A 25,399-nucleotide genomic window follows, 5' to 3' on the forward strand; every position below is an offset into this window, starting at 1 on the left:
ATGGGATTAAGGACTGGATTCTGGTCTGCTGCTCATTGCATATCAACTTTTCCAAGCTTCTAATTTTCTTTTACTTGCTTGGTATGGTATTTAAGAAGTTGAGCTTGTATTTTCTTAAATAATGTCTTCTTAAAAATTTCTAAGATGTATGTTAAATTTGTAGTATTTCTAGTGTTAAGGGTAGCATTTAAATCTCACCTCATTTGAATATACCTACTTGATTTTCCTCACTAGTGACTATGGGCAAACTACGGTTCCGTATTGCGTACATCATGTCTGTGTCTTGTCAGCTTTAAAACTGAATCTGTTGGAGTCAGATGCTGTCACTTTTCATGGAGACTGTTTTGACTTGCTTGCCTTTTTCTGGCAAAACTGTGGACAAAATGGTGCTACATGTCCTACAGTAATGTTATGCCAGTGTGTGCAGCCAGTTTTATCCCAGCATGGCCTTCAGACTCAACAACATCTAGAGCTTTGTACCAGTTCAAGATGACAAAAATGTGTGAGAAGCTGATGGATAAAGTTTTGTTCAGTTTCATGGATATGGAACTGAAGAAATGTGAAGATTCACAAAATCATGGAGTGTTTGAGGCTGGAAGGGACCTCAGGAGGCCATCTGGTCCGATACTCCTGCTCAAGCAGCGTAACCTAGAGCTGCTTGCCTAGGCCCATGCCCAAATGGCTTTTGAATACCTCTGAGATTTGTCCCAGTTTTTAATGAAGTTCCTGCATGTTCCTTTTGGGGTGGCCCAAGTCTTTCTGTTAACCACCCAGGGCAACTTTGTTTCTGTGGGGACTTCAATTGGGCCCCTGAAGTGAGTTGCCCATGATTAGAAACCAGCCTGGGATTTCAGGCCTGTCCCTTGAGCAGCAACCCATTGTTTTAATTCAGGACTTTCTCTCAAACTTTCTGCTCTACCTTTTACAACATTGGATATGGGGGCACATGAGGAGACTTTGAGGAAGAGAAAGTCACAAGATGTTAAGCAATCTGGAGCATAACATTTCCAAGTAGTCCTTTCTGCCTGCAGATGTATGAGAAGATCAGCAAGTATGTCTTTCGTAGACACCCGGGCAGGCAAACATCTCTGGAACACAGGAGCATGAAACTGCTGCTGCAGCATCCATCATTCTGTTGAGGACAGTGAAAACATGTGCTGTCATCCTTGACATTTTAATTGAAAAGAAAGCTTACACAGATTTCGACCTTAAGCAGTGTGTTTATACAAGTGTATACAGAGAAATAATCTGTCAGTTCAGAACAGGCTTATTGCTATAGGAGTTGGTTTAGTAACCGAACAATCCAACATTAGCTCACACACCTTGCCCTGTTCCATGCCTCAATAATTTTTAGTAGAAATACTTTGCCTAGAGGCATGCAGTTATTAAAAAAGAGGCTCAGCTTGCTTAAAGTCTGGAATTATTAGCTCATGGTAACAAGCCTGCACTGGAGAAACTGTTGGTTCTTTGTTTTCATGACTCTGCTGTAATTCACCGTCTTATTTTCAGACACAAAATTCTGCTTTGTTTGGGAAGTTAAAAAAAAAAAAGGAACTAAAAAAAAGGGAAAATAGTCACTTCAAAAAGATTCTTTTTTCATTTTTATTATAAAGCAGGGTTTACAAAGAACTTTTATCTTACTATTTCTGTTAAATTTCACTGCTCCAAATAGTAAGTGTGAATAGAAACAGAAATTTAATTATTTATTTTGACGTATTCAATGTTGGAATCTGTTGGTACACAGTACTCACTAAGAGCTCTCCAAATACTCTCTCAGCCCTGTAAGATAGCAAGGCATTTTTTCACCATCCTTTTTGTGACCTATTATCCTTTTCACGTGCAGAGTTATGAAAGGTGAGTAAAAGCCATTTGCACTGCTGGGAAGTGTCTGCGAATGTCCAGCTGCTGCAGTCACTTGAGTAAAGAAGGCTCCATCACCTTCACGTAGCACCAACCTGGCAAAGCAGGTGCTTGGTGCTCAGTTGTCACTTTGGTCTTGATGCTGGGGATAGGACTCTTTCCATTCTTTTAACCTGGTGATATTTTTTTTCTCAATGAGCCTTACATTTTCAAGTTCTCATGAATTTGCCAGGCTGGACCCTTAAGCCTGATCCTTTAAAAGAACAGTCATATTAGAAAGCGTTTGTGCAAGTTTTATTGCTGTTATTATTCCTGTTTTTTAGGTCAGCTGCCATTACGTGCATTTGTGTATTATTGCCACCTTTTTTTCTTAAATGAAAACCAATTCACTTTTTTTTGTGGTGATACAGGATCATTTATTTTCCTGAAGAACTAAGCTTTTGGTCCTGCTTGAGCTGGGAGAATGTGACAGCAATGGGATTGGTGTGGCATTGTGGCTTGCCTTCATGGTTAAGTGTTCTGTCATGTTTATGCTGCAGGTTTTTTGTTTTTATCCCATCTTTTTTTTTTTTTTTTTTACAAGAATATGTTTTTATATGAGGTAGCTCTTTATGATCCCTTGAACCTGCCTTTTGCTGTGTTTCCTTGTTTTGCTTTAACTATGTCATTATCCTCCATGTATCATTTGTGAGCTCCAGCTGTGCGCATAATACTGTGCGGAACATAAACTTCTCGGAGGAGGCTGTAGTGTAAGAAACCATTCTAACTTTTCTTATTTTTCTTGTAATGGGTCAGGCAGTAAGACCCAGTGAAATATTTAGAGGGAAAGGAAGATTGAAACCAGCAGTTTCTAAGACCTGTAAGAGCCAAAAGGCAAATGTTAATGGGTTCTGTGAGGCTTCCAAGGACCTGCTGGTCCTTCTACTTATGCTTAATTTGCAGAGGTTCCTTGAACATGTGTTCAGGAAATATAGGTGGCGTTAACGCAATTGGAGTTTCTAAAGGCAAGTTTTATCATTGACTAAATCCCTAAACAGAGTTTGGCCCACTGAATGCATTACAGCAGTGGGGCTGCTGACTTGAGGGGCTTCTCTCCTGCAGGCTCAAGTGAAAAGTGCAGCATTCTTAACATGTTTTGGAGGCATTTTTTACACAAGTTTCTAGTATTTTCCTGTACATACATCTATTCTTTCTTTCTTTCTTTTTTTTTTATTGCCTTCCTCTTTCCCTTCAGTTAGATGTTCTGTCCCTGTGGATTAAAACAAGTGAGCAAGAATGCATTTCTGATGGAGTTGTGTTGTTCCCACTGAACACCTTCTCACATGACATCAAAGAATATATGAACTGAGAAGAAATATCTCTTTGCTGTCTTTTGACTATGTACATATGATTTCATATGTCTGCCTGTAATGCATTCCTTCTACCTCTGTGACAATGCATAGCTTGTTACCTTAATTGTGCCAACTCTCCTCAAACACTTAAGCTGACTTTCTCTTCACATCTGGATGAAGCTTCTTGTCTTTAAGCCTTTTCACAGCTTAGCTTTATCTTATCTCACTCCTCCAGCTTCTCATTAGAGTGTCAAGCATCACTTTCTCTTTGCCAGTGTCTTTACCACCGGCTAATTTCTCAGGCTGAGATCTCTTGTCCAACCTTGGGAAAATCATTAAGGTAACACCTATGTAAAAACATATACACACTGTTTAAAAATCTCTACAGAAGCATTGCAAAATCATCGAAGTTTTTTCCCTCTCTGGAGTATTGCCCTTCCTGTGTCTCAGTCTTAGTTACTCCCTTCCTCTTACAAACTTCCTCAGCCCTAACATTTCTAAGTTTATACGAGTTAAAAAAAAAACATACAAAGAAACAATAAAACAACCAGCCACTAAACTGTCTCCAGCTCTCTAACATATTTATTCACTTGCATGTTCTGTCTCTGTCTTCAACTTTTCATCTGTTTTGTGTCTCTAGAATGTAAACACGCTGTGTAAGAATTGTCGCTTATCTGTGTTTGTACAGTGCCAGGCTCAATGGGGTCCCGGTCCCAACTGGGACCTTTGGGCACCACCACAGTATTAATGTCTGCTCCTGATAATAATAATCTACCCACATCATGCAGATGTCTGAATTGTCTGAGAAGCACAAACAAGGATCTTTACTAGATTGGCAAAGATCCATTAATTTTAGGTGCCAGTTTTCTTTTCTCCTGAACATGATTTGGCTCTCTGGAAAAAAAACTAGTGACATAAGGCTCTAATTTCTTGGAAAGCTTGGCTCTTTGATGATGCTGTGATTAAACAGTTGTTAAACGTGGGATATGGCAGGTCAGGTGAGGTCCCTGGAACTATGCAAGATATTCCAAGTACTTGTCTGAAGCTTTGTTCTTGCTTTCCTTTGCGTTTGTTTTTGCTTTCCTATTCTGGATGACAAATGAATACACTGAAATTAGACAGAGCCATCCTATTTTTCTGGGGAGAGTACTTCTCACATTATGGACCACAAATGAGGAAAGCCATAGCTAGATTGTTAAACTTAAGTAATGGTACTGTGAATCAAACAACAGCAGAACCTGGAGGTGAGCCAACTCCTCTAGTCAATACACTTCTTTTGCATTAAAACATCCCCTCCACCTCTTTCCCCTCTGGCTAATTTTTGCAATATAGGCCAAGGACAGTGCTCAGCTTAGCTACTGACCTCAGTAGCTGCTGTGGAAGTGGTCTGCTGCTGGTCTGTAGAACCACGTGCTTCAGTGAACTCACTATTCATCAGTGAAAAGTTTTTTGATCGTGGTACCTGGTGGTCCGTGAGACATTCAGAGTCTTGACCACTGCCAACAGTGCTCATTCTCAGCACACTAGGCTACTTGGGTGCTTCAACCTGAAAGCAGCCTAGACCACATGCACATACTGATATAACTTGAACAGACCTAGGAAGCTGGTATAAACCGATGTTCATCATTGCATTGATCATAGTGGTGCCACTGCTGCCTTAATGGCCTGTGTTTCTCTGTTGCTTCCATTTTTTATCCCTCCTTGATCTGTAAGCATCCTGGGGCAGAATCTCGCTTCGGCTTTTAAATCAAGGCTTCTAGGCACTGTTGTAATAATTATGTATGTATATGCATATGTATATATATAAAAACATTAAAGTCTGGGTAAGTCTATGTTGTGTAACTGGAGTGTGGTGCAGAAATCTGTGAGCCAGTGCTGACCCAATGTGGCAAATTACCACAGCACAGCCAGCCAACTGTGGGCTCTTCTGTATGAGCTGTCTGAGTCTGGAGGCCATAGAAAATCAAGAGAGGAGTTCATTTGCTCAAATGCACCTCCAAATACATATGGCTTTTTTTTCCAGGAAAGAGCTAGCTATGCTGGAATAAGCTGGGTGGCGGTGTAGCTATTCTTGCTGACCTTGCATAAATGCTACATGCAGGAGAGTAAGGAGTAGGATAGGGGGCGTGGTAAGACCCACTGACCAGGAATGCTTTGTCTTAATATAAAACATACGGCAGTGATGCTTTAAATAGCATTCAACCCTCTGCACATTGGCCTGAATGATCTGGGTCAGTACTGACCTAATCTCATGAGAGCTCAGCACAAAATTGTCATCTACAGAAATTATCCTTGATGAGTAAAAGTTAAAGGAAGCCCGGTCTTTTAATAGACAAATGTAGTGTTTAGTCATCAGACAATCTAGAATACTAGGTCAGATAGGAGTTGCATCATAGCAGACTGAATATTTGGTATTAATCAAGAAGGCACATAGCGAAGTGTATAACATGAATATTTGATTACATTAGTGGATTTATCTTTAATCGTTGGATAGAGTCATATGATGGAACACGATCGAGTCACCGTGGCTTAGCAGGGTACCGCCCATCTGCTTAAATGTTAACAGCGATGAGTCACGGTGTTAGCACAACTGTGCAGAGGGAGGAGAGCCAATGTGGTCAGTTAGAGCAGCCCAGCTAACACGTGGTATTCGACTAAGCCACCGTACAGATATCCATCCTGGAGAGATGGCATACAAGTCCTGACTGAGATCCCATTGTGTCCAGCAGCGGGATCCTGTGGGAACAAGATGAAAATTCTTAAATTCAGGAAAAACCCCACTGATGGCCAGTTTTTCAGTGAGGTTGAGTGCTTGCCAGTTCTCTGTCTTATCCGTCCTTTATTTGTGGGCTGTTTGCCCAACAACCCTATTTATTTAGCTGCACAGGTGCCAAGGAATTAAAATCCTTCGATCAGCAGTATTGACAGACAGGCTGCAGGCTGCAAGATGCACCTCCTCAGCATTTGTGAAGAGAGGAGCAGTCAATGTGTCCAACATTAAATAACAATTATAAAGTCTTACTGACATTCGTTGCTGCAGGTTAGAAGGCAACAGCAAAAGAGATTGCGTTGTCCTTGGAAGAAGAAGAAATGTCTTAGAACTAGACAAATTGAGTTTCTCAGCCTGTGTGTATGTAGGTTCTGTGCCATAAATGTTCCCTGAGCTCATAGTGCAAGTGCATGTGAGTGCATATTAATCATTGACCATGAGCACTGGCCAACGTCAGGCTGCCCCGATGGAGAGCTGAGCCTGTTGTGCATTATGTAGCACTTTTACTGGTGGCAGGAGTGGTGCTGACTTTTCGGCAAGGAGGTCAACTTCGAAGCACGAGGTTTCTCTGACTGTTCTACAGCAGTTTGCAAAAACACACTTGGGAGCAGATCTGTAGGAGTTTAGCAAGAAGAAATACCTGAAGTACTGGGATTTTTTCTCCAGCTGAGTGTAAAGCATATGCAGACCCCCAAAGCAAAGCAGCTTTAAAGGTGAAACTGGGGACAGCAGGGAAGCTTCTTTGCCATTTTAATAAATACTACTAATTCCCTTTTGCCCAAGTCCCATATTCCCAAACTCATTAAAGCAATTTTGGAAATGTTTTTGGCTCTGTAATATATATAAGCAAAACTCAAACTGTGCAGTCCCTTGAGAATCACGTGCGCAAATTACATAGGTCAGGCAAAGCTCAGTTTCTGTCGAACAGCCTAACACCTAAGGTTATTATGAAACCAGTGAGTTGTACAAAAAGGTCTATGTGCAACAGTCTCTGAATGACTAAGTGAGGAGGGGGCTGTTGTCATGACATTTGTTTTACTTTGGTCACATGAAAACTCAAGTGATATTTTTATAATGCTTTCCTCCTGTTAGCCAGTGCAGTTCCCCATAGGCTGTGTCTCAGCTGGCAAACCCATGTGGCAGTGTACCAGCGCTATCCCTTCTCCTCCTTGCCGGCCATCCTTGGGAGGAAGCCCAAAGCTCATTCCCAGCAGGGGTTGTAGCAAAACTGAGATCCTTCTCACATTCAAACTGGCATTTCTCTCCTTTCCCTTCTTCCCTATCCCATCCCATCCCATCCCATCCCATCCCATCCCATCCCATCCCATCCTATCCTATCCTATCCTATCCTATCCTATCCTATCCTATCCTATCCTATCCTATCCTATCCTATCCTATCCTATCCTATCACTGAATTTACTTTTTTGACCCTGTCCCAATTATTTGTTGCCCCTTTCGCTCAAATAAGTGCTGGTGCAAGGAGCTGCTGCATTTTAGGTGGAGAGTAGGAAGGGGTAGGGTGCTGCGTTCTTTATTTTCTGAGCTCTTTCCTGCACTACATCCATTCCACCTACACTACCTCCACAACACCCCAGGCTCAGAGATGTGATGATAGACCATAATGTTCCTTCACCCAGAAGGTGATCCGTATTTGATGACAGTACTTCTTGCACACACACACCCCTCACAGAGTTATACCACGTATTTGGGAGACGTTGCCTTGAATTTCTTTGGGTGTATGAAGATGTAACACACATCATGTTCCTCCAGCAGATAACCAAGGAGAGCTTCTTGTCTATATGTAAGCTACTTTTGTTGTTACTGTTTTCTTCTGAATAAGTACTGTATGTGTCTGGGAGGATTTTTTAGACATCCTTGAAAACACAGGCTTCTTCTCTTCATGGAGAACCAAGACAAAAGGATGGGTTCATGATCTGCAGCTGCCAAGGAGAGGGCAGCTGAGGGCAGAGGCGTAGGATACAAGGGTGTCTGGTGCAAGGGGATGGGCAGGACAAGGACTCGGAGTTGGCTTTGTTGGGGTTGAAATCCTTCTGGGGGAGAGTGAGCTTTAAGAGAGGAGGGTTGAAGGACTGAAAGTCCAGGGATGGGAAATACTGGGGAGCTTCGGGCAAGTGAGGATATGAGGTTTGAGATCTGGGCAGGAGAGGGTGAGACCTGCAGACCAGAGGAAGATGATGTTTTCACGAGACAGGCACTACTATTTTTGGGAGGCTGGATATGGTTTCTTCCATATGGGATGTCTGAATGCCATTGCTTGCAGCCTTTGGCCTCTTTGCTTGTTGCTAGATAAATGGCAGTGACGGCTAATGTCAGAGGAAAGGTGAATACATTTATGGTTGACAGTGTTGCTTACAATTGAAAGAGCAAGAAGTAAAGTCCCATCACTGGGTGTGGTGTGGTTCAGTTAAGGTGGGAGGAGCAATCTTCCCCTTCGCAGCTCTGAGGCTATGATTCCACTTTGCTGATCAGCCCAGCCTGAATTTGAGGCTTTTGTGGCTAGGTATAGTTCTGTTACTGAAGCAAAAGATGCTTTTGCCAAAGGTGAAAAGCAGCCCTGATGTTCAGAGATTCCCAGCATCTTTAGACTCTTCTTTGCTCCCCCCTGCAGAGGATCTTCAAACTCCCTGGTTTTGTCCTCTTCTCTCTGCCTTCCTGTACCTTTGGGGGTATCTCTTGCCTAATCAACACTGTAAGCAGTGTATTACAATGCAGAGTGTTCTACTCTGTGCGACTTTAACATGTTTAAATAGTAGTCCCAGCTTTGTTTAATCCATTAATTTTTTGGTTCTTCTATGTTAGTGGGCCTATATACACTTTTTCGCTCTGCTGTACTTAAAACAAATTCTAAATCTATTAAACTCCTTCTGCCAAAATATCTCACTCTGATTTTTTATGTACTTTACTTTTTGCCTTTACAAGCTAGTTAATCTGAATGTAATTTTACTAATTAATTTTACTAATTTTCTTTCTTCCCCACTCTCTCAGTCCCCATTTCTGTGTCCTGGTGACATTCTAACTGGACCTCACTTTGGAGCAAATGCTTGGTAGAATTTTACAAGAGAGAACGTCAAGACGTGAGATGACATACTCATTTTGGAATATTTTATTTACAAGTGATAAAACTTCAAAATTAACGTGTGTGCTAAATTTTCTGTCATGGTCTGCAAAATGATCATCCAAATATTTTCATTCCTGAGGGCAGAATTTACAGGAATACACTGATGTAGCCCACAAGGAAATTTTTATGTTTTATTAGGAGAAATCTTTTACTGACCTTTGTAAGATGCAGAAGTGCATAGGCTCAGACCTGCTGTTAGGTTTATATTCATGTTCTCTCAGATGAACTGTACCAGTGCTTTAACCAATATGTATCAAGGGGAATGTAAGTCATCTGTTTCTTGAAAACTTTCTGTCCTACTGATTTGTGCAGGAGAGGAAAATGCTGGACTGGCTTATCTGTGTCCGCTTGTCTAGAATTGTCTGTGCCTAGCTGTCAGTGTATGGCTTGTTTAGGTCTCTATAGCCCATGACAATTTGCTTTCCTTTTCTCCTAGGCCTGTCCCAGGTTCTCTGTCTTCACTACTGCATCTACACAACCGACAAAGACAGCCTATGCCTGCCTCTATGCCTGGCACCCTGCCCAACCCTACCATGCCCGGATCTTCTGCTGTACTCATGCCTGTAAGTTTTGTTATTTTACTGTTATTATTATTAGTGGTTATGGTGTTGGTTTTTTTTTTCTTTTGATTCAGCCTATGAAGAGGTGAAAGTGTTGACTGTCAAAAAAAAATAATCAGTGTAATGAGCTAAAGAAGGTGGACCTTTTTCTCTGTTTCATCTTGCACAAGAGTATTTCTGATGCAGTTAATGGAATATTAATTACTGTGAGAGTGATTAGAAACAGTTTACATGATACTACAGTTTCTGGTTCTCACACTCGGTCATGTTTGTGTGATCAGTATGTCTGTGCTGGAACAGAAAGACAAAACTGGAAAAGTTGCACGCATGGATTATGCTAGCAAACTCAGAAGTAATTCTCCCTTTCAGGAGTGGTAATCTGCACTCAATTTTAACAGCCCTTTCAGTATAAAACATCTGGGCAGATAATGGATGGAAATGAGTAAAGATGTCCTGGGGAAAAGAGGAGTGTGTAAGAAGTTCCTGCTTCATCATACAATGTTCATTTTAGAGGGCAACGTGAGAGCGATCAGATATGAGTGAGAGAAAAGTGCTGCTTTTTCTGGCACTGCTGGGGCAAGGGGAACATTCTGCGGCTATAAAGATTCAGGTTGGCTGCTATGTGAGCAGTAGTTAATAAGTTGTAAATTAGTAACTTACCAAGAACGTTCTTCTGAAGTATTGACCAGGAAGTTCAACCCAAAAATGTAAGAAATGCCACTGTGGACAGTTCTGATTTTTAGTTTTTTTCCTGACATAATTGCTGATGACCGTGAAATGGAGCAAACATCCCACTTTAGGGTAGCTCAGGGGGCACTGGGGTGCTGCTGGGGAGCTTTTTGAGCTGCTGCGCTTGCACAGAAGCAGGTGAGAACCCCACAGGCATGATTCCTCCTGCCCGCAGTCCTTCCAAAGGGACTTTGGAGAAGATCACTGTGGGGACTGCTTCTATACTGCAGATAACGTTGTGACCTGCTGTAGAGCCAGTGGGAGTTGGGTTCTGGGGCATCTACTGCAGGCAAGCGGCATCCATCTGTGCTGAGGTCATGGAGAATGGGAGTCACTACCTTATCATGGTGCACAAAAAGTAGCTCCCCTACCCAGTATAGCTCAGGAGGCTCCAAGAGCTGCTATCTTGTATGAGATGAAGATTCAAGGATTGGGCTGAGTTGAGGCAGGATGATGCAGCACCTGCCTGAAAGCAGCACCATAACCCTACTTGTCACCTTGACCCTTCTGAGTGAAGACTGGTGGTGTAACAGCAGTATTTTGAGGGATAGCACTACAGGAAATTATTTCATCCAGTCCTTACTGCTATTAGGTTTCAATTGAAAACTGTGTCCCTCACTCACATGGTGAATTTAACTTGCAGAAGGTGCTCTGCATAGCCAGAAGGAGTTCTGCTTTGTTTTTTTGCTGTATCAGCAGTACATGAAAGCTTCCCATTCATGACATATGGAAAAGTCCTCTCAGCTGGGCAATCTGAGTGGAGGAAAACGAGCCAATTCGCTTTCCATATACTCAAGATTGTAGATTTTTATTTATGTTTTTAACAGGCTAAGTTGGGCCGCACTGACAGGAGAAGCCACGGCTTTATACAGTGATGCTTTTAAAACCACTTAACTCCAAGTGTTGTTATACTGAAAGGGAGAAAATCATTACAAAAAAGCACAAACCCAGGGTGGCTGCTACATTTGTTTAGTAAAGAATCCTTTTCCTTATAATTGGCTGTGAGTTCTCAGGGCCGACTCTGATGAAACACACGCCTGAGTGCATACACACATGCAATTCACGACACAGATTGTTATTTTTCCAGTCTTGACTTGAAGAAATAAAGCTGAGTCCATTTAAATAGAAACTGGGCATAAATTCTTGCAAATGTCTGTGGACACTCAGAAACCTTTCTTTTTTTCTTTTTCTATTAAAAGATGGAGCGACAAATGTCAATGAACTCCAACATCATGGGAATGCAGGGGCCGAACCTCAACAATCCTTGTGCTTCACCTCAAGTCCCCCCAATGCATTCGGAAGCCAAAATGGTAAAATGGAAAATTTTTTGAAATTATTTTGTTTTCTTATACTCCTCTTGCACTCTGGCTACCCAGACAGTGGGGGATGTAGCCAGACACTGCTTACTTCATTCTTAGTCATACGTTACACTCTCTTTAATACGCTGCAGTAAATTGCCTTTGTGTCAGTTTAGTCTATGAACTTTCAAGATGTTACCAGTCCTAGCTGAACTCTCAGTGAGGGAGAACTGAATTAAAGAGCGGGCTCTCTGATCCGAACCGTGTTAAATGGGATTTTTGGTGCAGATTAGTGGAATTTAAGCGAATGATCTGGCTGGTTCTCTGGTGGTGTCTGCGCTCCAAGACTTGACTTGAAGAAAATTCGCAGTCAACAGTGATGTAAAAGGTGTTGGATATGGAGAGTAGTATGTATGTAGTCCTTGTTTTTTCCAGATAAGCACATAATGTGTCAATGTAATGCTAGAGTTAGAAAAGCAGACCAAATGACATATATAAAAACACAATATTCTCTTTTGCTTAATTGCAACGAAGGTGTTCCCATCAGAAAGAAGTACCAGAAATTCAGACTAAAGGAATTTATTGATCGGATCCAAATGTCATGGTGTTTTTCAAAGTTGCGTGTCTTGCAAGGTCAAGGCTTCTTAGATGTATGCACTGGTACAGGATTAATGTAGGTAAACTAAGCTACAAGTGGGCAGTTTTCCCTGGCTTTATATGCACTTACATTGAGGAATTTGGCACTGATAACCTTGGACTGAGCTCCTCAGTGTTGAAAAGCATAGGCTTTCCTAGTTTCAGAGCTGCCATTTACCGGCTAGTAGAAATACAAGGACAGAGGTTCGCAATTTAACTCTGTAGGGTTTTTATCCTCTCAAGATATCTCATTGTAGTGGAAAATAAGAGTAACTTCACTGAACTTCTTTCAGTGGCGTTATGCCAAGGTAAAATTGTCATAAGTGAGAGAATGAAATCAAGCTGACAAAGATTAAGCAACCACATGTTTTTATATATTTCTACTTTGCATGATTGGTACAGCTTTTAATGTTGTCATCTATCCTGAGGCAAAGAAAAATATCTTCTCGTCTCTAGGCATGGCGCATGCAAGAGACTCTTGGTTAAGAGCAGCAAAATACACAATCTCTGTTTTCTTAGATCGGATAGGTCACGCCTTCACCTCGCTGTTGGTCTGGGTTAGGCTGTTAACCCAACCTCTGTTAACACCCCGTCTAAAACCGCACTCCGTAAACATGCAGCCAGTTTGGCCAGCAGAGCAGCAATGGCCAAAAACTCTGGCTGTCCCCGCCAAGGAAAACCTGTGGTCAAGAGTTCTCTCTGCGCTGTACCACACAGTGACGGTGACATGCCAAATGGCAACAGCATCTGCAGCAGAGCTTGTTAAAAACTTTTTGGAATAGGCGAGTGTTTTTTCAACTCAAGCGAAGCTGAGCCAAGCTAAATACTCCTTGGCTGAATAAATCCCAAACTGGCATCTGTTTTGGGGACTAAAGGTTCTGTAGTTTACTCCCCCATTCCCACACCCTCTGCCTTTTCTTTACTGGAAATGTGGGGCTACTTAAGAACAAGATTAAATTATTGGTGTGTATGGTGAAAATTCTGCACTTTAATATTTGAAACTGTACATCAATGCAAATTACTTTTAATCTGAATAAACAGGTTGTGTCCCTAAACCTAACATATAGACTTAGGGCTCTTTCTGATAGAAATTGCCACCAGTTCCAAAACACTGTGTAGTGAACACACAGCACATTTGCTTGCAGTGGATTTTCTACCGCTCTTCCAGGGATGGAAAAAATCCACATACGTTAACTCTTTAGAGTAAGAGGTATAATTCAGAGCTCCAGGACTATTCTTCTTCTCTAGCGTGGTTTTTTTGTTGTTGGTTTTTTTTTTTTTGGTTGTTTTTTTTTTTAGTATTCTATATTTTATTTTTACACTTTGTTTTTATGTGAGCACACCTACGGTGTGAAAAGCCTCTTCATTTATCCACTGCTTTGAACAATATGAATCTATTAGCAATATCCTGCATGAGCATAAGGTGGACAAACATAGTATATTTAGAGTGAAATTATTTCTTATATGTGTATTCATGAGTTAAAGATTTGAATCATCAGTGTTACAGGCGTCTTTGCTCTTATTGTTAACTATTTCACTTTCACTCAAAGAATGAGAGTTTGCATATTCTTATGATTTTTTTTATTAAAGTGGAAAATGAGGGTTCTTAGTACCTTACTGGATTGCATTGTGCATTAGGAAGGAATTTTCGATTTCATTAGGCTCTGCTAGTGCCATTACTGATGGTGAATCCAGTGCTGCACATGTTCTATTTGGCTGGCCACACACAGCACAGAATATCTATGTGCTGAGCATTGAAGGAAGCCATCTATGCTGCTTGCAGCTAATGGCTGCAGTAACTGGAGAACTCTGGGGGACTGTGAGCCTGATTTATCAGTCATCCAAATCTGAGGCAGAGGGATCAGCATTTTTTTTGTGCTTACATGAAAGAATGCGGGACGGGCTCCTCTGGATGGGAGACCCAGATGTGATACCAAATCCTTCTGTCCTCACGCATGTGGAAGTATGTACCTGAGCCATGCAAGCTCAATTTGGTATGCAGGATTAACGCTGCTTGGTGTCTTGTGTGATTTAATTTGCTTCTTTAAAATAAATGTGAACAAATAATATAAGTATGGATACCATATGATGCCAGGTTTCCCTGAAGCAGCAGATAGATATCAAAGTCTTTATTCCCTTGATTGGTCAATAAACAGTTTGTAGAAGAAAGTGGACATAAGCCTGTTACATACATATATATATGAACAGATACACACATACATAATGTGTTGCATTCATTTTATGTTTCTGTAATAAGCAATTTATTTATTCATTTGTATTACCTGGCATTTATAGAAAGTCATAGGGCTGCCACCAAAGACGCTCATTTACTGTTTTCATTTTTTTTCTGGAGAATGTTACTTGAGGTATTAAAGTATTGTCGATGACGTTCCAGAACTGATTTAATTTATCACAACAGTCTCAGTTCCTCTCACAGTGTGCCTCTCAATTATGTTATCACCTAATGCTTTGAAACTGTCCTTGTAAATGCATGAGTGAACATCTAAGTCAATACTGCTTTCTTCTTAGATTCAAAGTGGAGAGGTTAAGACCTTTATACTGCCCACCAAATACACCCATTGATTTTGTATTAAAATATATTGCATTGGAAAGGGGAGGAAACATATAGCTATAAGTGTACATGGTAAAAATATGCAGAATAGTACATGTAACTTATTAACATGTGGTTCAGTGGGCTGAGGATATTAGGAACTCAGAGTTGTTGGCTGTGCCTTTCCTTTAATATATTGCTTACGTACAGTTTGGTTTGCAGTTTCAGAATATCCAAGGTTTTATAACTGGGAAGTGCAATACCATGTGGGTTACCTGAGTGAAAGATAAACAGCATGCATGAGACCACTGGAAGGCAATGTGACCACAGTTCTTTTCAGTGTTGCCGATACCTCTCTATCTGAACATTGCAAAGCATGAGTCTTTAGCTATAGAGATTTATGAGCTCTGAAAGGAAACATAAGAGGTGGGCTGGCAATGAAAATAATCTGACTATATAATACAGCTTTTGGTTTGACCTGTTCACTTCTTCTTTTTCCCCCTCCCTCTGCCCCTAGCCAGATACATAGCTTTATAAAATTTGAATAAAATGTAATATGTGTTCTTTGGCTGTGCCTGCCTTCCTAACAGAATCCATGCAGTTCTTTTGAAAAAAAAAAAAAATTATATTCATATCAGAAGTTACACAAACTAGTGGTTTTACCTTGTACACATTTCTAGTTTGAGCAGTAATGATAAGAAAATTAATTTGAAAGTGTCTATCAGGTGTAAGAGGGAAAACATAACAAGAAAAGAAAAATAATGAACCAGTAATGAGCATGCTCATAATTAGAATGGTAACATATTCATATTAATTGAACCTTGTAATTTAGCTAAGAATGTTGAGCAACATTCTGGGGGAAGAGAAGAAGGCAAAAGGTGGAAGAAACTACAGTTAGCCATTTGTCATCAGAGCTACATTTTATTCACTTTAATGTGAGTTAAGCGTCCAGATCCCACTGGTGACTGTGAAAGTCCCAGTCCACATGTTGATCAGCTGCCTATCCCTTGCAAAGGCAGACCTGGCTCAGGTGCCTTTGATATTTTAGAAATAACTTCCATTTCCATGCCTGTGAGCTGTGGTGGTGCAAAGGGAGAACATTTCAGGGTATTCTCTTACCCCTGCCCCGTATGGTGCTCAGCTGGGCCATTTCAGCTGGTGTGCAGGGAAACAAGAACTCTGTTTCAATAGCAGTGGGATCTTGAGACAGCTCATGAAACTGTTTAGGAAGGAAATTTTGGCTGGTTACAAACAGCGGAGCCAGGTCTACGAGGTTTTGATGCTGATTTCAGGCAGGAGGCTGGTGCAGGGGTACAAGATCAGAGCCACTGAGGTTCTAGGTTCCGCTGTTGATATTTCATGGCTGGAAGTATTTTGTTATCTCTAATAAATGGTTGGAAGTCTGTGTTTTCATATCAAGCTGAGTGGGAAAGGAATTGCTTAAACTGAGCAAGACACACCGCTTCAGGGCCAGGAGACTTTTCCTAGCATGGGTTCTGAACCACTGAGCAGAAAGAAAAATGTCATATCTCCGTAGAACTCTCAACAGCAATTTCTCACGTTGTCCTTCTCAATAAAGCACTGAAAACTGCATAAGGGAAGAAATACAAAAGAAAGTCTTCCAATTTAAAAAAAAAACAAAAACAACGAGTTGTCAAAATTTCCTCCCTCAGTAACTATGAAATATTTTCATGAAAGAAGAGATAGTTAAACTGTTGACAAAACTCACTGTTCTGAAACTGTATCTCCTGTTACATTGGCACTTATGTTTGTAAGTCACCAAAGCCAAGCTTTCAGCGCGCTCCTGATCTACACTTCAAATCCTCCCTGGGCAGTAGCTTTGCCTGCAGACAGTATGCCTTGCTGTGGATTAAGGTATTACCATTATGGGTGAAGCTATTCATATTTTGTTTTGTTTACTGAAACAGGACCTCCTAGCCGTCATGCCTAAATGCTGGATTATGGACTAGACTCAGTAGAAACTAATTCTTCTTAAGCTGTCAGTGGCTCAGTAAGTGAAATGGAGAAGAGAGCTGATTCAGTTGCACATAGCTGCTGCAAATACGTGTTGAATATTTGATCTTGCTTCCACTGAGTGCAAATGAATCGCGCAAGTTGTAACAATTCCTTGCATTTTTCTTTCTTTGTGTCACTCTATCCTGCAGTGATCTTATCAGCGCTACTTCCCTAGAAGAACTTAGATTTTTATTATTTTGTTTGCCTTTATTCAGCTGGGTGTTTGAATGATCTCTCCCCCACCCAGACGCCCTCACCAACTGTCCACCCTTTCTCCTTCTTCCCATTCCTCCACCACCCTCTCTTTCCTCCTAGGATTTACTGTCTTTGTACATTTGTTTCTCTTTCTCCCTTTCCCTCTGGTGTCCACCCTGATTTTGTAACCATAGCAATAATTGAAATACAGTCCAAATGTTTGCTTGCTGTAGCTATCGGCTACCCCACACATGAACTGCTGGGTCTGGTTCTCGTGTGTTTATTGTAAGGTTTTGAAACTTAAGTCAGATGCGTCTATATACGTGAGGATGATGTGTTTGGTGCTGAGCTGTCCCTTCCAGAAAGGTTTTGTTTGTGTAAACTTGTGTGTCAGTGGGAGCTGGTACAAATTAAAGCAAATCCTTATGGTACTGAGACCAGAGAAAAAGGAAATTATACAAATAAAAACAAGGTTGTGTTACAGGGAAGTTCTGCTTTGCAAAGATAGATTTCAGTCTTTTGCTTGGAATTTGTACAGCTTTCACTCTCCAAGGTTTATTCAAGAGCCACAAATAATGGAAGTTGTTTTGCACTTCAAGCTGCCGTGCATTCAGTCTCGTGTTTGCCTGGGATGTGCGAGCGCACCTCATCACAAGCGATGGGCTGTAGGGTGAGGGGATGGTGTTAGAGTCTTTACCAACTCCATGCTTTAACAGCGAGGACACGAGAGCTGGAAGCAAAATTGCATGCCAGTAAATCTCTACTTCACGGACAGGCTTAAAAGGCATTTTCAAAAAACTGCGTAGTAGCTAATGAAGCAGTTTGTTAATTATGATAGCATTCCTGAGAGATAAATAATTGCAGACGGCTGAAGAACTGAAAGAGAAAAGTGAAGTGACTTGCTAGAGGCCATGCAATCTGTCAGTGGAAAAACTGAAACAAATACAGAAGAATTTCTGTCTGCTGCTTCCAGAAAATGCAGCTTGTGCCTGAATTTATGTACATAAAATTAGTGTAAGTTAATATTCATTATTAATCCTTCCATATTAATATGGTTATTGAAATGCAGTGGACTTAGAGAAGGTTCAGACTCGTATTTAGGACTCAAATCCACATAGTGGTAACGGTTTATGTTCGAATCTAATGCCCCTGAAATTTCCTGAACTTTGCTGATGAGATTCTGGCGCAGAATGACAAAAATTAACTGATCTTCTGAGACTTCTGTCATCTGAGATGATGGAAGCCTTGTGAGATCAGCTTCCCTGGCACTGTGGCTTTCACTGAAGTCTCGGGAGAGCATTTACTTTCGCATAATGTCAACCATATCCAAACCAGGACTAGCGGATACCCCTGTAGAGCTTATTTGAAGATCACAGGCATATTTGAAATACTGCTACAAGCTGTGTTCAGCCTGAGGAAATGCTCGCAGCATTTGTTGTTTCTTCTGTCAAATATGGCCAGTGACACTTTTCAGCGGCGGGAGGGTTATATACTGTCTTCCAGATGTTCATTAGTACAACTTTTCTGATTTATGTCTGGAGAGTTATCCAGGAGGTAATTTAAAAACTGGGGCAGACGGGGTCTCCCACCCTGGAAACACTTAGGCTTCAAACTTTGCTCTGCTTGTGGTTTTCGCTAGCAAATTTCTGGCCAGTAATGTTTATCTGAGATTTTAGAGCATGAAAAGCTATGAATAATCTTCCCAAATGTGCTCTGTAGCTTGACTGTATGGGGGTGTAGTGTGGCTGGTCACGTTCTCTCTGGAGTCTGTATTCCACTTATACTACACGTTTTGTGTAGCTCACCTATGGGATCAGATTATCTTTTCTCCAGATATTTTGCTCATGTGCTGAGGACTGTTTGCAATTTCTCTGGCAGTGTGGTTACCTCCACATTACTCTGCTTCAGGTCATTTACTCTATTTATGTGACTTACATGACAAAGAAGACAGAAAGAAAAGTATTTTATATAACTGGAATAATTTCCCATGCATATTGCAGAGGCATGGGAACATGGACTTTGACCAGGTAAAGATGAACTTCAAAGATTTGATTAAAGGGCTGCCTGTCTTTTAGGAATAGACCTCAGTTTATGCAAAACCTCCTTCCCTTAGTCATGGTTGTGCTATTTTTTCTCCTATTTAATACACTGAGGCCACACTGATACCTACTTACTACTGTATTGAAAAACATCCTAAAAATCTTGTTTTAATGTGGTATCAAATTATTCATTTAGTAACAATATGACTACAGGAGTACTTTAATTCAGGGTTGTTACCTCCATTGTCATGCATTTTCATTTACGAAATCTTGGCTTTAAATAATGTTCTTACAAAAAAAAGATGCTTCTGTAAAATAGAAAGTCACAATTCCTAAGTCCATTTCTGAGTCTGCTAGACTGAGAATATTGAATACTAGCCACTATTTCTTGGTCTAGCAGAAATCATTAAAAACAAAATAATCACCTTTACCCTGCAGCTCAGCTTCCTCTCTGCTCTCTTCTCCTCTACATTTTGATATTCCAAAAGAAGTGTTCAGAAAGGAAACAAGCACCATAAACAGCTTAAAATACAATTTCACATTCCTCTGGTTTTAGAAATCAGAGGTAATAATTTTGGTATAGTGGAAGAATACTTTTAAAGTTTAGTCCTGATCCTCAATGGCTGTAAACCTGTGTAAATTCATTGACTTCAAAAGAACTGATTTTTCCATCAATGGGAGATCCAGTTTACATTTCTGGATCTCAGAATCTTCCTTTAGGCAGGCTCTGGACCTTCCAGAGTTTGATACTGCCAGGTAAGCATTTTGTTGGGTTTTTCTTTTGGTTTTAGGGTTATTCTTTTGTTTTGGGTACAGTATATATTTGACTCTTGTTTTTTGCACGCTTGTATTTGCACGCTTCCAGCATCTAATAGGAACTTTCCCACTTAATCTTCCAGCTCTACTTCCTACAAGCATTTATTACATAATGTTTAAAGATAAATTACCTTCTGTAGTCCCCCAAACAATATCAGATCATTTTATAATTGATTCGTCATACCAAGCAATCACTGGGTGGCTTGACTCTTCTCTGCCAGTCAGTGACAAGTATTGATACCTGTCCCTGGTGACTCATAATGAAAAATTGCCAGATATTTCTTTGAAGCTGATGGATGATTCATGTTATTATATTTAGGCCACGTTATTTTGGAATGCTTAAATTCGGCTAAAAGCCACCTCTGAGTATACATGTGCAAACATAGACTACATTTTTAGTTTCCCATCTGGAAATACATATGAAGTCCAGTGCCGTTTTCAAGTCACAAGAAATATTGTTATATTTTTATTATGATATTTCAGTTCACACTCATGCTAATATGAAAAGTTTAGTAATGGCATATCCTCAACGCTGCCCTCAAATGGCAAGGTTACACATGAAGTCCAATGGGATCTTGCAAATGTTTAAACTTTTATTAAAGCTCAGAGCCCAAAATAGACTTTACTAGACCTGTACAAATTATTTTAAATTATGTAAATATTTTTAATATGTCTGGCTTCTGACAGAACACTACTATGCACCAAAGTATGACATTTGCCTTACCGTGCCAACTTTCACTTTTTTTTTCTTCCCGAAATACCTAGCATCATTACTGGGTTTGACTAGAGCCTGCTTTATGTGCTGCTGTTAGTTCCGGAGAAATATATGCTAAGTGAATGGACCGTGTTCCATGACTGTTAACAGAGGCTCTTTAGGATAAGCTTAAGCATGAACTTCAGTTTGGCTGCCAACACCGCAGGTAGGAGACACCCAAGATAAGGTGGGGAGTGAAATCTTGATCCGTTTTTGATCTGATGGACACGTACAGCTGTTCTGAAGGCTGGTGCTGGTGTTCAGGCTGTGTAGTATGTGTCAGAGAAAGCCATTTATTTGTGTGCATTTTTTTTTTTTTTGTGGCAGATAGTGCTCTAACTTCATTGCTAGAGTGAATATTCTTCTGGGATTCCCTTTAAATTAAATAAATCCCACCAAAGCATTAATGTCTGGATGTGTATAAAATCTAGTCTGCCTGGGAACTCAATTTAAACAAGAGGCAGTAGTAGGAGGAGCACTAGTGCTAACAATCTGAGGAGCTGTCAAATGTCAGCAGGTGTGCCTATTTGTGTGCACATGCGTGTGTGTAACTTTTTTCTGTGCATTTTTTCCTTCTTTATTCCATGCACTTCTGCTGTACAGGCATAATTTTATCTATGCCTATGTGACTAACTTTGCTCATCTCTTTCTTTGTGCACCACCTTATCTTTCATTAAAAAAAAAAAAAACACTTTTCCTGAAATATTTTAGAATGTTGAAGAACAAAAAATAACTGAAAATTCACAGATATTACCCAGAAATCACTTAAGAACATTTATTGGGGATGACTACCATTTGCACAAATAATGGGAAATATGTTCTGCCACATCAGTTTGCAAAGAGTTGTCAGTCTCCTAAATGATGATAGTGGTGGATTAGTTTGATTGGAAACTTGATCAGAAACTTGATCAAGCAATGTTTGAATTAGTTGAATAAAGAAATCCCAGAGGTAATCTAGAGTTTACGCTAGAATTTGTATATAGCTACATTGCTGTCTGAGAAGTGAAGTAGGAATGAATTTCCCTTGGTGAAATTTGTGGTTACTGGGATTGTCCAAGGAAACCCAAATCCTTCATTTCGGAAAACAAGGTAGCCTGATCCCGTTTTAAAGGCTTTAGAAAGTAAACACTTCCATTTCTACTACATTTAAAATTCAAGATGCTTTCATGCTAGTCTTCATAAAACCGGTAAATATGAGGCTAGTTCAGTACTGCCCACAAAAATCCCAATAAAGCAGCTGTGACTCGCAGTACTCACTTTGCAGGTACTCTTCTCTCAGGCCAGCCCCAGGGCTTCTGACCACCCCAACCTGGGCAACGACCAGCTGGATAAATTTACTGCTCCTTACTTTACTAGTCCGCTTTTTGGGTTGTCCGTTCCACAAAGAAAACAACAGACACCAGAAGTACGTATTTCACTGGTGTGAGTGAGATTTTTATGGTCTCAGGCAGAAGTGAAACTCTCTTGTGCTTGATGCATGATTGTAAGCAGCCAGAATGGCATCATGGATATCTTCAACCATGGGTGGTGTAGGTTGTGCTGACCTGAGATGTCTTGCTTTCAGAAACACATGTGCCAGCCATAACAGGAGAGGAGAAATCATGATGCACACTTGGCTGAAAAATGGCATTTGCCTGAAATGGTACTATCTCTGTTCTTTGTTTCTCGGTGGGATATTTTCATCATATGTGATGAACTGATATCAACAGTGTTGCATCCAGGCTCAGTCATCCCAAAGCTAGTGCTAGGCAGCTGTATCCACAGAGGGAGAGAGCATTCCTAAGACCCTCTGCTCTTCATTTACACACCCAGCAGGTACCGTCAGCATGGTATCAGTAAATGCTGTACCTTCCCACTCACTCTCACGTGCCATGTGATCTCCCGTAATAAATTATGCACTTAAAGGAGCAATAACAATAGCTGAGATTCTTGTGACGAGGAGAATCACATTACCAGAAGTACCAAAAAGGCTGATTAAAATTAAATTGTAGCAGACAGCAGTTGTGTTACAAAGGAAAGCTCTATTACAGCCAACTCACTTTCTTTGCTAACCTCTGACTTATTTATTTCTCCTGCATGCTGCAGTCTGCACGCTCTTTCTGGTTGTAATGAGCATTAATTGATTAGCTGGATCTATGAAGAGCTTGAGCACTCGTAAGTACCATCCCAGTGGGTACACAACTGAATAGTTTATGAGGTAATTAGTATTTTAATGCCTTTTCTAATGAGCCTTTTCAGTAATGAAATCTCATGAGAACATTATTGGTTCATATATATTTCTTCAGACACAACAGAAGGTAAGCTAATGCTATTAAGAGATTTTAAAGCTAGTTTATAAAATGGTTTTTAGAAACTTATTTTTGAATACATGCCTTGGTTCATTTTGCTTTATTAAAAAAAAAGCCATCTTAATTTTTCCTGCTGCTCTGTTTCTTGCACTTCTCAGTCTTGACAGAATTCTTACAATAAACTGCAATTTCAAATAATTGGGATAATTTCTCAGGCTGCTACCCGATCTCCTCAGCTCAGTTGTAAGTAAATAATACCATACTGTCTGAGCGTGTTGTTTCAGATGTGTTCTCATCCTGGAAAAAAAAAACAACTCCGTGCCTGGCTGCACAGCGCCTAGGATTTATGACTCTGTCAAGTTTGAGAGAATGACCAACCTCTACAAAGCTTTTCAATGTCAAGTTGAGCCTGGAACGTAGCATAGAGCTTGCAGTCCTACAAGCAATCTTACTTAACCTCCTTCTTCAGGTTCATAGGATGGACACTGTTTTACCCACAGTTTTGAGGACAAGTGCTGTGCATTGCATTTTGTTTCTCTGGTATTTGAAAGAACGGGAACATTGCTGGGAAGAGTTTTTTGGTGTGTGAATGGCTTATTTTGTAGTTGGTCCTGGAGACTTAATTTTTACTTTCTGGAGATCACAAGGCATCAACAGCTTTTCATGTTCTCATGTACTAGGGCTCACTTCATCCATGTGGGAAGTGCAGTCTTGTCCTGAGTGGGGCTGTGGCAGCAATTTAACAGCTCATAGCAGTGCTTTGAAAAAGCCTAGGCCAAAGGACGAAGCATGTGTATTTTGGAAACCTGTTTCACAAATTAGTTTTACATAGTTTAAACGCCTTAAAATACTTTGGAAACTTAATTTGGAGGTACGGATGTACAAATCCTGTTTAACTCTAGGAACTGTAGCAGTAAAGCTCTAAGAAATTCCCCTGTATGGATCTCATTATATAATGTAAGATGTAATGGGTCTAATTCACCCTTTGGGTATCTTTAATGGTGTCAGCACAGCTTTGCAAGGGATGGATTTGGCCAGGGGACACCAATGCTATAAAACCTTACTGTCTTCCATTGGTATTTCTCCAAAGCTTTACTGAGACGTGTCACTGTGATATATTAATGTCCTTGTACTTTTTGATGATTCTGACTTAGTAGTGTGCGTATTGTTTTGTCAAATGCATATGTACTGCCAGACTTTCACTTAGGGTAGCTGTAAAAGCCCCTCCTTCCCCAACATATAGAAATGGTGTCATTTGACTCACATATTTGATCTTTCAATACCATGAAGAATTAGCAACACTTAGGAGATGAAGAACGCCCAAGGCTGACCACTGCTTTCCACATCTCCTGCCATCTCCACACCCTTTCGCAACATGAGCCCGGAGGGCCTGACAGCACAGGAGAGGCCCAGAACTCCTCTGTCAGCCTGAGGCAGTGCCCACAGTGCACGGTGCTCACCCCTGTGGCGTGGTGGAGCCCTCTTGCTAATGCACAGTCAGATGTGCTCTTGGGATGGAAGCTCAGCCGCCTCATCTGTTTCTTCTGCTGAGATGTGGTGGCCTGTTGCATCCACTGAGTATGCAAAATAGATCAGGTTTGACTGCACTGCCCTCAGGCGTCAGCCAGCCACCCCTGCTGCTCTGGGACCCTCAGCTGGGTCAGCCAACCCAGGGTCCGGCGCCCTACAGCACCCAGAGAAGGAAGTTCGAGAGAGAAAGTGCACATCAGGTTACCAGCCCAAGAGCAGAGGAGAAGTATCCACAGAGAAATATTTTGGTTTCCATTCTGGAAACTTCATAGAGGGTGTTTCTGCTCTGTGTTCAGAAGCTTCCTTAGGGGAGAAATGACCTGTAAGTTGTCTGACGGTAAGAGCTCTGAGCTGTTTTCCTCTGATGGCCTTGAAACTTCGCTAAAGCCATCTTCAAGCATTAATGGAGCACAGTCAGGATTAAACTGGGAGAGAGGTGAACTAATTGCCAGATACTGCTTTTGATTTTGTTAATAACTTTTTAAAACTTGAAGCAGGCTGGAATTGTTTTGTTTGCTTTTTCAACGACTCTGTTTTTGTTTGGTCCTTTCTGAGTCATCACCTGTCTTTGCCAAGACTTTATTGCATCTAGGAAAAGGTATACCACTGATGCACTGTGGAATGCACAAAGCTTTTGTATTAACTGCACTGACCTTATGATCCTTCCAGCTTCACTTTTTTTTTTCCCCATATCTGCTCCTGAGCAGATCCATGTCCATCTCTGTTCTGAGAGTGTGGAAGCACTGAGCCTTGGCACTTTATTGGCATAAAAGCTCAGCATACTACTTCAGATACATTTACGTTTGTCCTTTTACCTTTCATTAAGGTAAATATGTAGTATGCGAAAATATATATACAATCTCTTCAGTGATTGCTATAAGAATAGG

General features: G+C 40.8%; 1 protein-coding gene across 2 annotated transcripts in view; it reads left to right on the plus strand.

Annotated features, from left to right (window-relative positions):
* Positions 1–25,399, plus strand: part of CREB5 (cAMP responsive element binding protein 5) — a 253,101-nt gene that overhangs the window by 172,068 nt on the left and 55,634 nt on the right. For both annotated transcript variants that reach the window (XM_021388078.1, XM_021388079.1), the window contains 2 exons: positions 9,537–9,663; positions 11,589–11,699. In XM_021388078.1, the coding sequence (XP_021243753.1) occupies positions 9,537–9,663; positions 11,589–11,699 (238 nt within the window). The remainder of the gene's footprint in view (positions 1–9,536; positions 9,664–11,588; positions 11,700–25,399) is intronic.

The sequence above is a fragment of the Numida meleagris genome, chromosome 2 (genome assembly GCF_002078875.1).
Source record: "Numida meleagris isolate 19003 breed g44 Domestic line chromosome 2, NumMel1.0, whole genome shotgun sequence".
Taxonomy (NCBI): Eukaryota; Metazoa; Chordata; class Aves; order Galliformes; family Numididae; genus Numida; species Numida meleagris.